At 46.7% G+C, this 12166-nt stretch overlaps 1 protein-coding gene across 2 annotated transcripts in view; it reads left to right on the top strand.

Annotated features, from left to right (window-relative positions):
* Positions 1-12166, top strand: part of MALT1 (MALT1 paracaspase) — a 66438-nt gene that overhangs the window by 9514 nt on the left and 44758 nt on the right. For both annotated transcript variants that reach the window (XM_019531739.1, XM_019531738.1), the window contains exons 3-4: positions 3571-3692; positions 5388-5538. In XM_019531739.1, coding sequence (XP_019387284.1) covers positions 3571-3692; positions 5388-5538 — 273 coding nt within the window. The remainder of the gene's footprint in view (positions 1-3570; positions 3693-5387; positions 5539-12166) is intronic.

The following is a 12166-nucleotide window of genomic DNA, read 5'->3' as shown; positions in this document are numbered from 1 at the left end:
TGCTGGGATCCTATGACCCCAGCTGACTTCCTGCCCTTTGGGCAGGGGGCTGGACTCGATGATCTCCCGAGGTCCCTTCCAGTCCTAATGTCTATGAAATCATTGTTCACCCCACAATAGGATTACTCCCCTTCCCCCCCTCCGCACCCCTGGATAAGCCTTCTGCAGCTCTGTCCCATGATCTGCCCCAGCCCCAAGGTCCCGTTCACCCCTGCCTCACTCCCTCCATCAATGTGGGGGCCTCAGTCTGCCCCCCCCAGTCCCTCTTTCCTCATCACTTCCCCTTCCTTTCCACAGACTTACCTACTGGCCATTGCTCTATACTGCATTCCTGGCCACATGCATAATGTGGCTGTGTGCATTTGGCATCCCAATCTGGCACCAATATATTGGTGCCCCTCTAGAGAGAGTGTGTGTCTGTGTGTGTTACCCCCTACCCCTCTGCCTTCCTGCTATAGTAGCCTGGAGCCCATGCCTGGGTCTGCCCTGAGGCTTCTCTGCACTGTCACTGCTGCCCCTCAGGGTGGCCCAGCGGTGGCGGTGATTGCAGCGGAGCCCAAAATGTGTGATTAATTCATTAAAAAATATTAATGCGTTAATTGGTTGTTGCATTAATCACACACATTAAAGGTGATTGATAGCCCTATTAATTAGCGCATCCATGATGGTGCTTATTTTTGTGCACCCACTGGCTCTTCAAAACAACTATGCTGCATCCATCTTTGAGTTGGCACATGCAAAGTGAGCATGCCTGGCTTTCCTGTAAGGTCTAGAGCAGTGGTTCTCAACAATTTTTTAAACTCTGGGGATACTGATAGACATGTAGGTCCCCACTGTAGCTCTTGGCACTTCACATAAAGTGCTATGAGTTAGAAAGACCCTCCTCCCCCAAACCCAGTAGAATTTGTTGTTGGGTCAGTAGGGGAAGAGAGGTGGAAATGAGCTTCACTTTGAAGCCAGTCCAGTAGAGGAGCCTGCCTGCATCATTTCTCCTCTAGCCTCGCCGCCCCCTCTCCCCCACCCGAATTCCCATGCTATCTGCAGGAAGAGGGAGAGAGAGAGAGCTGCAGGCACGGTGGTTGCCTGACTAGAGCTGGAAGAGGAAGGTGCTAGGGGAGGGATGTGGCAAGTGTTGGCTTAGAAACAGTATTTAAAGGCCTGTTTTTTGGGAATCGGCTTATAGGTATAGATATGTGCATTATGAGGGGTCAAGATGGGCAATAGGGGTTAAATAGATTTCTAAAGAGCTTGGAGATGCACACACAGCTTCTCATGGTCCTGAAAGCAGATGGGTTGTCTAGCACACAAGACCAACGGGTGGACACACAACCTGAGAATTTTGAGGGGCATGGCATAACACGAGATCACAGCCTTCGAAGCAGATAGGTTGTCTAACGCAACAAGGAAACATAGCCTGGGAACCAACTAAGTATGTACCATACTGTCCCATAACACAAGATAAATGACACCAGCAACAAGGCCTCAGATCAGGGGGGTCTAAGTCCCAGTTTTGGGGGAACAGACCAAATTAGGAGAAGGCCTGGAAGGCTACATGGACATGTGACCACAGAGAGACAACCAACCACAAATAGCCACGAGTGGGTCACAACTGAACAGTCATCAGGAGTCATCAAGGGTGAAGGAAAATACAAAAGTAGAGACTTGAGATTAACAAAGAGTCCTACCCATCCCTCCTCTTCCTCCTGGTCCCTCCCTTTGTCCCATCCCTCCCTGTTCCTCCCCATTTTGTTCCCTGAGAGGGGTCCCCATCCCTATCCCCATCCTTTGGGAAGGGTCCCCAAGGCCACCATGGACGGAGGGCATACCAGCAGCCCGTCTCGTTCACCCTACTGGAGTGGGCCTAGGCACTCCCACCTGGCTGTGGGCCTTGGCATCCCACCTCTAGACTGCTGACATGACATACTGACATCTGACACTTAAGAAAGAGCCTCAGAGTGGAGCGTGCATCCTGACCAGATGTACTTTGACTCTGATGACAGCCCTCAGATTGGTAGATATAGAATTGTTTGGCTGTTTGTATTGTTACTTTTTTGTTATTACTCTGTATCAATAAATGTGTCTGTTGTCAGCTGGCAGGTATTGTGGGCAGTCTGAGGGTTGTGCTCGCCTGCAACAAAGGTATAGGGGCTGGGTTCCTAAAATCCAGTGTCGACAGTGAGATGGGGGGCCTCCAATCCACTCCCCTCCCAGTGCGAATTGGGCGAACCCCAGCCTGCATCTCCCCCTCCCTTCTCCCCCTCCCCTTCCTGCAGACAGCACCAAGGGCTGACCCGAGGGAAGCCAAGTCCCTTAAGGTGCTCCACTTTGGAGCACCTTCAGCTGATTGTTCGTTAGATGAGGGTTAATTCATTACGAGATCTGCCTCTTTTAAAGTGCTCTGCAGCCATGTGCATGTGTCATGGCATGGCTATAGATTGCTTTCAGAAGGCTGACTGTGCGACAAGTGTCACTTCTGTCAGCGAAATCCTTGTCAGACTCAAAGCACCTCTCCATAACTTTATGGAGCGTCTCGTTTTAAAACTTTTTTTTTTTATTACAGCTCTTATTTCCTTGTGGAGGGGGCAGACAAGTGGGGGTAGGGGAGCAGCTAGCCAGGGAGAGCCTAAGCCTGTCCTTAACTGCCTATTTCCTCATACCTGAAGCCTGAGCCTTCCTTTATCTGATTATCTCTCACTTTGCTTATCTCCTCACACTTTCCGCTGCACCCTTCCAGTGATCTTGGGGCACTTCAGGATACCTCTCATCCTGGTGGGGAGTTTACTCGTAAAGTTTACTCTTAAATATTTTATTGTGACTTGTGTGGCAAGCTCACATAACTGTTTCTTAGCAGTCTCTACCCAGAGTGAAACTTTGCCTTGCACAAGTTGGCAAAAGAAAGTGATAGCCAAAAGACGACAGCTGGGGACCTGGAAGGGGTTTTGTACATCCAGTTTACAACACTGAGACACAAGTGGCATTTTCCTCTTTGCCTTATTACCTGCCTATCTGTTTTCTGTTGGAAGAAGAAACAGCATCGGTATAAAAACAATCCAGAAACCAAGAGCAGTCTCTTGGCTTCTTTCCAAAAGGAGTCTTCTGATGCCTCTTAAAATGTGCTGTGTAAATAGAGAGCAGGGAGAAATAAAGGAGTAAGTTGAACTTACAGGGGTGTATGTTGTTTCACCCAAAGCACCCAAGTTGATCTTAACATTTAAATAATAAACTAGGACTTTAACTTTTTGTACACTAAGAAAGTCCTGCCCTTGGCAAGAGAGTCTTCACTTCAAGATTCTGTTAAACTTGTGGGTAACAAATAGGGTAACTTTATGATATTTGATATCCAGAACCCTTATTTAATCCTCACAACATACCATTTATACCTGACGATAATAGCTCTATGGAAAATAAAGTATTTGAACGATTGTGGAGGGCAGTCTGTTCACTGCAAAACTATAGTGAGATACATGAGTGTAAAAACAAACAAACAAACAAACAAAAAAAGATAGTTTAACACAAATTGATTTTTCTATGGTGAGTGGTAACCTTTCTTTTTTTTTTTTTTTCCTTTAGGTATAAAGATTGTTGTACAACCAGAACCTATGGCAGTATTATCTGGCCAGATAGTTAAGCTGTGCTGTTGGGCAACTGGGCACCCATTTGTGCATTATCAGTGGTTCAAACAGGAAAAAGAGGTAAAGAAGTGCCAAAAAGTGGGTAGAAGAAATAAGTCGGCCGGCAGCATATCAGTATTTGTAACATTAAAGCAGTGGAGTTCACCTTCTGTTTTCCAATGGCTTGAAGATATGCTTAAGACTCTTTTATTTGTTCTAGAAGTTTCCATATTGGTAATCTTAAATGTCCTACTCTTTAATCTAGTCATAGGAATAATAGAAAAGAAGTTATATTAAAGTTCTCTTATGTCTCATCAAAGTAGTTCAGTTGTCGGGGGGTAATTCATTTTATGTGGCCATAAAATATGAGGACTCTCATCCTGCGAGAATGGTGTCAGCCACGAGCGCCTGAGGATATTTTTTATTAAGAATTAGAGTAATTCCATTTTGCATGGAAGCAAAGGTCAGAATGTGCCCGTTGCTGTGGCACTAGGACCAGCTACAGTTTGCTATAAATGTAATTATTACATTGGCACAGCTGTGTCACAAATATCAGCAATGACCTAGGTGAGGGGCTGGCAACTTGTGGTATGCAGAACCATGGATTTTGGCTTGCAGATGTGTGTCTGGCTGCAGGCACTTGTCCCCATGTTGCCACAGGGGTGGGTCCTTTTGGCCAGCAGCTGTAAGTTTTCTTACCCCTATCCTAGACTGAAAGCAGATAAGAATGTATTCCAGTGGACTCTGAGTGGCATTCCCCAGGAAAATAATTTTGCCCTTCTATCCTTAGTTATCCTGGGGCATATTTCTGTTTTGTTTGGTTTTGGTTTTTAATACACCCATATATGTTTTAACAGTGGTATAAAAGGCCATATTAAAAAGTAATTTTAGATCGTTGTTAGTCCTTGGGGGGATGCATTGAATTAATTTGTCTCCATGTTTCTAAACTGAATGTAGTAATCTCTATTTGATCAACCCATGTATTATTTCTAAATCTCCTCTCGGTTGTGGATCCAAAAATATAAATTATTTTCATGTGTAGCCTTTTCCTGCCACTCAGAATTAATTCTAACAGTTTCCTGTACATAGCTGAGTAAATCTGCTTATGGTGATAACATGAGTGCTGGCTGGAATAATTCTTTGGGAATTGTTTCCAGTTATTTGTGGGAAGGATAAAGACTCTAAACTGAATTCCTGAAACAACCCATACTCAAGAAAAGTGGCTTTAGAAATTGCTGCACAGAGCAATGCCAATTTGCACTTGAATAAAAAATTGCATTTAAGCCATTAAATGCTTTTTCAGGCTTTTTTCTTTTGACAGTTTCAGATGGTCTAAAGCAGTGGTTCTCAACCTTTTTTGTACCAGGACCCATTTGTAAACATTGATGTGCAGTCCTGACCCAGTGCCTCTCATTTCTGACCTGCTGCTACCCACTCCCAGACTCTAGACCCCCAGTGTGGCCCCAAGCAGCCCCTTGCAGGCTGGCACTCTGCGAGCCTGCAAGGGAAAACCTATGGTTTCCCACATTTTTCTCCTTTAAAGGAAAATCCATTTTTTAAGTTTGTTGATCCATTTTTAAAGTTTGTTCACAACCCTTTCGTGTATTCTTGTGACCTACTTTTGGGTTGCGACCGATGGGTTGAGAAACACTGGTCTAAAGAACTGAGAGCAAGATTCAATATTCCTGCCTGCGAGTAATAAATCCGCGAATGTTTATTGTAAACTAGAATCAATCAATCAAAGTTAAGTTTTTTTCTGTGGCTCTCGTGACACAGGTTCCACGTGGGAATTCCCCTGAGCTGGTTTTTAATCCCGTGAATGCAAGTGATTCTGGGTTTTACATCTGTCGAGTGAACAGCGATGCTTCTTTTGTATTTAGTCGGTGGGCACAGCTGGATGTCTGTGATCTCCAAGGAGCATCTTATGGTGAGTTGCAAATGTTTTCCACTATATGCCCTTCTGTGCAGGTCTGGGGCTGGGAAAGGTGAGTGAGATTGGTTTGAGCGGCTTAGAGTAAATACATCTCTAACAAATGCACATCTTTTGTGAGTGTCCCTCTTTGGCTTATCATATAACTTAATTAACTACAGTCCATATGGGGCCATAACACTGTAAAGTAGTAAAGGGACACCTTGCGCTTTAGTGTTTTGTGCTGGCTAAATTGGGAAATTAGGAAGGAAAGTTGGCTCTGCAGAGCTCTTATAAGCAACGTTTTCCATTTATAATCTCCATTAGGTGGAAATGAATGGAGAATGGGCATAGCTTTGACCCCATGCAGTGCTTTAAAGAGGGCCTCTGATTAAGAAAATGAAGTTTCTAAACAACAGGAGGGTTTTTGAGGTGTGTGTGCACTTCCTGGGGACATAATCCCCTCTGGCTGCCTACTCCACTGTCTGACCTCCAAGGGAGGAGGAGCCAATCGGGACTGGTCCCAGAGTCAAGTCTTTGCCCCTTTTGTGAGCAATAGATACAGCTTCTCTGCTCCTCCCCATCCTATCCAAGCAATTTCATTCAGAGGAGGGAGAAGGGTGTGAAGAATCTCTGGAGCTTTCCTTTCTTCTTTCTGTCCTTTCTTTTCCTCTTCTCAGCCTAGAGGGAGTAAAAAGGCTCTTGTTCCACTTGGGTCTGGGAGATGAGGGTAGCTGTGCCTGGAGCCTGTGCAGGGATCCCATGGAAGCTTAATGTATCTTTCAGAAGAAACAGTGATTTAATAGGTACTGGAAAATAAATATGCCCAAGGTTCCTGGAGGGTTTGTACTATGGTTAGTGTGTGCTAGCAAAGTCCATGCTGCCACATTTCCACTGCCGCATGGTTTGATTAAGGCAGCAGGCCACAGCAGGAGCACTCACATCACAGCCCTGTCAGATTCCAGTGAATCTGCAAATTCTGCTAAATACCTTGTCACAAGGACATGAAAAATAAAGGATTAAGGCAGCATGGTACAGACTCCAGTCACACCTTGTCTTTTTTTGTGGGTGTAGGTGTACCCATTGAGTTGCAAGCCTCCCTCTCTATTGCTCCAAAGGCAGTACTGCCCCTTTGCTGTGGTTAAATTGTTTAACTCATCAGCTAGCCCTAATGTATAATAAGGAAGTGCTATTTCAGCTAATAAGGAGTTCATGTAGATCAACTTTTTCCACATCCATTCTTTTAAGCCAAGAAAAAGCAGCAGCACATCAGAAAAATCTTTTATGAGTAGATAGAATTTTTGTGTTTATATATAAATGACTGGAGTAGTGACCTGTATTGAATAAGCTTTTGTGAGTGCAGAAAGAAAGAATTAAATAAAGGGAAGGAGAAAATTAATATTTTAAAAGAGAATTTCAGTAGCCTCACTAGCATTGACACAGCTGCTTAGAAGAATTAGTAGTGGACAGTAAATCTGCTATTTGTACTTTACTTCTGCCAACACCATGTATTACTTCTGGTTTCTAAGGTTACAAGCAACAGTTTAATTTCTCTTAAGTGACTTGAAAGTTTATGAACTTTTTTTGCTGCTCTACTGACAGATGAGATGGAATGCAAGAAGTCAAAAAGCAGCAAAATGACCTTTAGTCAAAAAAAAAAAAAAAAGAGTTTATTTTCCTGTACTTTGTAGCTCATCCAACATAGGTTTATAAGCTGTTACAGTAGCATTTTGCTTCAGGCAAGAGAAGAGTATAAGGATACTAACCTTTTGCCAAAATTGCGAGGACAACTGCTGTAGCAGTTTGAAATCTTTTGCATCAGAAATTTAAAAAATTACTCGGTTTGATATTATCAGAACAATAATTCTATCTTCCCCAATCAAATTTTATTCAGTGAATAGTAGCGCTTCTAGAGCAATTGAAGTCTTAAATCATCCTGATCTTGTCATCGTGTTCCCTGGGCTGACTGAATCATGAATGTTTTAAGACCACACAGAGAAAGTATAAAGAATGTTTAATCTGATCTCACGACTGAAGGGCGTTTGGGATGTATCTAGATGTAAAGCACCACACCTTATCACTGACAACAAAGCATCTCTGCACTGCCCGTAATAACAACTGTCTAATGCAATGGTGGGCAATTATTTTGGGCGGAGGGCCATTTACCCAGTTTTGGCAAGCTGTTGAGGGCCTCATGGGTAGCCCCACTCTTTGACAGGTGCCCCGCCCCCTGGTTACCGTCTTGGGACCAATGTCTCAATGTCTCGGGACCAATGTCTTAGGGCCAACACCGATGGGGCCCAGCGTGGGGCACAGGCTGGCAGGGGTCTGTGGAGCCAGGCTGGGCTGCACCAGCAGGGAGAGGAGGGAGCTGGCCTGGCTCTATGGAGCCCCTGCTGGCCGGGACTCTGCGTCCCTGCTGCCCTGCTCTGGGCCCTGTTGGCGCTGGCCCTGGGACACCGGTGTGGGCCCTGTGCACCCGCTCACGCCCAGTACCCCCCAGCCCTGTGGAACAGGTGGGGGGCAGCTTGCATCCCCGACCCCCTGCTTGCCGGCAAGGAAGGAGCTGGTGCTGAGTGTGGGGAAAAGCGGCCCCTCCCCTGCCTCGTGGCCGGTGCTCCCTGCTGCAGCCACTCGTAGCCTGCACAGGGCTGTCCTGAGCAGGCACAGGCAGCCCCAGGCGGGCTGTGAGGGGCTGCGGCGTGGGGCGCCGGCCGTGGGGCGCCGGCCATGGGGCGGGGGAGGGGCCGCTTTTCTTTGCGCTCAGCACCAGCTTGTAACCCGCCCCTGTGCCAGATCTGGGGTCGCCCGTTGGGGCTGTGCTGCAACAGCAGCAGCTGCAGCCCGCCCTGCTTGCCATGCCAGGCAGTGTTTGCCACCATTGCCTCTGGGCTGCCCAGCACGGGAGCTCCGGGTGGGCAGCAAACACTGCCCAGTGTAGCAAGTGGGGGGGCCACAGCTGCTGCCACTGTGGTGCAGCCCCAACAGCTGAGCCAGGGGCAGGCGCTGGGCCCAGGCTGGCAGTGGGATGGGTTACAAGCTGGTACTGAGTGCGGGGGGAAAAGCAACTCCCCTCCTGCCCTGTGGCCAGTGCCCCGCACTGCAGCCACTCACAGCCCACATGGGGCTGCCTGTGTCTGCTCAGGACAGCCCTGCATGGGCTGCAAGTGGCTGCAGCAGGGAGCGCCAGCCACAGGGCAGGGGGAGGGGTCACTTTTTCCCGGGCATTATCCCTGCCTGGAGTCCTCCCCTGCCCCTCCCTCCCCCCGCCCCCTTACCTGAGATTCCTGTGCTGAGGCAGCCACATGGTCCCAGCCAGAAGCCCCTGCTGGGGCATCTGCTGGGGGGGGGCAGGGCTGGGTGGGCCTTGCTGTTGTGGGAGCCCACTGGGCTTCCCTGGGGTCCTGCTGCCCCTGGTTCCTGTCATTTATTTACAGGAACCAAAGACAGATTAATATTAATATTCTACATTTTTTAGGGGCCCCTGGACCGGATAGAATGGCTGCGTGGGCCGGGTCCAGCCCACAGGCCGTATTTGCCCACCTGTGGACTAATGGGTCTTTCCCAATTGTGAACTCACTCACATTAACTTATAACAATTATGTTTAATGGAAGGCAGATGACAAGACTGAATACATCTACATAAAAATGTCTTAAGTTCTGTGTTTATATTATAATAGGTAAACAAGAGGAACATAAAACAGGAAATAAATTAGTATGTTGACAATTAGGCTGAGCTGGACAAAATTTTGAGATGGGGCTATGCCATGAATTATTCCTCCCTTTTTTTGAAGTCCTTGATAAACCATCTACATGATGTGGTAACCAGCCCGTGGTTCTGAGCATTCATGTTAGCAAAGCCTCACAGGAAGCCCTGCTGGCATACCTTATTGTAGTATTACTGTTTCTGCATTTGTCCATGTGTTTCTGGTGGAATATCTGATGGTTCTTTGTGCTGAGATGCTCTAGGTTTATTTTTCCCATACAGTTGTGAGAGAACATGTATGGCACTTGGCTGTGAGAAGGGCACAAGAGAGCCATTAGGAGTGACCTTGCGTGCATCCTCGCTGCAGAGAGGTCAAGTTCTGTGCTAGCTAAAGTCGAACTCTGGCTTTAATTCATACTGCAGCTGGACAAGCAAGGTCAGGATCAAAGTGCAAATAAGCGTGTATTTGAAAATATTGTGTGTGTAGATGGTGGCATGGACAAGAGGTTGAACACCATATTCTTGCCAGGGAGCACTGGCTAAGATACCAGCATAGACAGTGTGTGACTTTCTCAGCTGTCTCATTCCATTGAAACCTACCCACCATGCTTCACAGCTCCTTCCCAATTAAAACTGTAGTGAAGATGGAAAGTGTGTCTAATAAGACGGAAGGATAAAGCTAAGGTGAGATGGGGGGAGGTATGTTTTTTGTCACATGTAAGCAGTAGTGTAACTAGGGTGGGGTGTCTGGGGCAACAGCCTGAGGCACTGGCATGTGTGACCACACCGGCAGCATGGCAGCAGCTGGAAGTTTCTGCTGCTCCCATGAGTCCCTCTCATGGGGGTAGCAGGCACCCAGGTGCCTTGTTACACTTCTGGTTGTAAGGCTTAAGAGTCAGTAAACTGAGCACTTGGAGATGGGGAGAAATGTATCTAGGGATCCTTTCTAGCTAATTAGAAGAGCAACATTGCAGAATTCAAGGGATCTTCTTTCAGCTTCTTTATCTAATGCTATGTGTGTACATAGTGCGTTACTCAGAATATAAACTGCTGAACTTAAACTTGCAAGCTGCAATTTTTTTTTAAAGTCAGTTGCAGCTGGACGTCAAACTTCCTTAGGTCTGTTTAAAAAAAACAGCTGCCAACATTAGATAAAAATGGCCTTCTACTTATCCCTAACCCTATTCTACTAAAGGCTGGAAAGTGCAAGTCTGGTACTGCTGCTGTTGTAAGCATGGGAAACTAATTAAATGCAAATAATGCAACCAAAGAAGAAAGTAGCAACTTTGAGAGAGCCTGGGGGAGGGTGGTGGGATTTAGTGTTCACCTGCTTCTTCTGTTGACCCATCAGGCAGGACACAAGTGACACTAACCCCGCTGACAGTTAATTCTTTGACTGGTTTGACAGGTTGTTTGACTGAGAATAGGATTCTTATAGCATTTCTGCAGCTGCAGTAATGTGGTGTGACATGAGCACGATAAGATTGTTTTACTCTGCGTTATCTACCCAAAAAGAAAGAGGATTTACAATCTGTATCAAGCTGAAGAATTTGCTAAAGTATAAACTTCTGTGAGGCCAAAGGTCTTTTTACCAACAAAAAAACCCAAAAACCAAAAGCTAGAAACTGGTATCAAAGAATACTGTTCTTTGTTTTTTGGCTTTTTTGGTTCGGTTTCCTCATGAATGGGAGTGTAGCCAGGCAGTTTATTACTAATCTTGGCCCCAGGTTGAAATCTGGATGTGTTTAGAGCTCCTGATTTGTTTTCAATGGCTCAATTTCTTTCTTTATGAAGCTTCAATGAGCCTTGCATGGAAATCTGCTAAATTACTGTAAGATGTGCAGAATAAGGGGAAAATCAGTCTTCCTCCACTGCGATTTAAGAGTTATACAGTGACAGACCTCATAGATAACTTATCACCAAGCAAGGAATTGGATATGAGCAAGGGTTTCTCCAGCAGTTGTACCCACCCAATAGATTGAGACAATAGCTCTGAGTTTCATAAGTGACCTGGAAAGAAGCTATAATTTAGGTCTCCTTACCTCCTTTTTGCTTTTAGCAAGCAAAAATGGCTTGAAGATGTATGTATAGGTTAAAAGCTTTTGTATTGCATTTCAGAAATATCTGTTCCTCCATCCCCTGTTTTACTGGAGTTCTAAGTGGATCTGGAAGTTTTTCTCAGCCCCCTTGAACATGTATTAAGGGTGTGCGAAACACGCCGTATTCAATTCAGATTTGCATTCAGGGACAGTGATTTGATCCGTTGATTCGGATCACTGTCTCCAATTAGATACTGCTGAATCCAAATCTGATGATTTGATAGACACAGCCACAGCTTTAAAAGATTTTTCTGTGTACCTTGAGGTAGCAGGTGTGGTCCATGAATGCAGCGGTGCTGGGGCACATGGAGCGTCCCACAGCAGCACAGGAGGCCCTGCAGCATGCTCGGCAGCAAACCTGAAAGTGGCCTGGAAGTACTTCCAGTCCATGTCTGGGTCTGCTGAGGAGCACACGGGTGGGCTCCCCCGTGCCCTCCTGGACTTGCAGTCAGCTGCAGGGGGACCCCGGGTGCCTCCCCAGACCCGGAAGGCACCAGTTGCCAAGCCGGGGGATGATGCGGGGGGGGTCCCGCGGCACATTTCCCAGTGGACCTGGAAGTGCTTCTGGTCCACTTTCGGGTCTGCTGCTGAGCATGCTGGGGAGTCGCCTGCGCTCCTGTGGGACACTGCATCTGCCCCAGCACTGCAGCATTCAGAGCCCCTGCTGCCTAGAGGTATGTAGAAAAAACATATAAAGCTGTATCTACATCCGAACCACCAAATGTCTCCGAATCGATTTGACCCACAGTCAAATGGGTCGCCAGCTGGCTGGAGGGCCGCACCCAGAGGGTGGTGGTGGATGGGTCCTTCTCAACCTGGAAGGACGTGGGCAGTGGGGGTC

The sequence above is a fragment of the Crocodylus porosus genome, unplaced genomic scaffold (assembly GCF_001723895.1).
Source record: "Crocodylus porosus isolate Cpor-Errol unplaced genomic scaffold, CroPor_comp1, whole genome shotgun sequence".
Taxonomy (NCBI): Eukaryota; Metazoa; Chordata; order Crocodylia; family Crocodylidae; genus Crocodylus; species Crocodylus porosus.
This window is presented reverse-complemented; position numbering and strand designations above follow the sequence as displayed.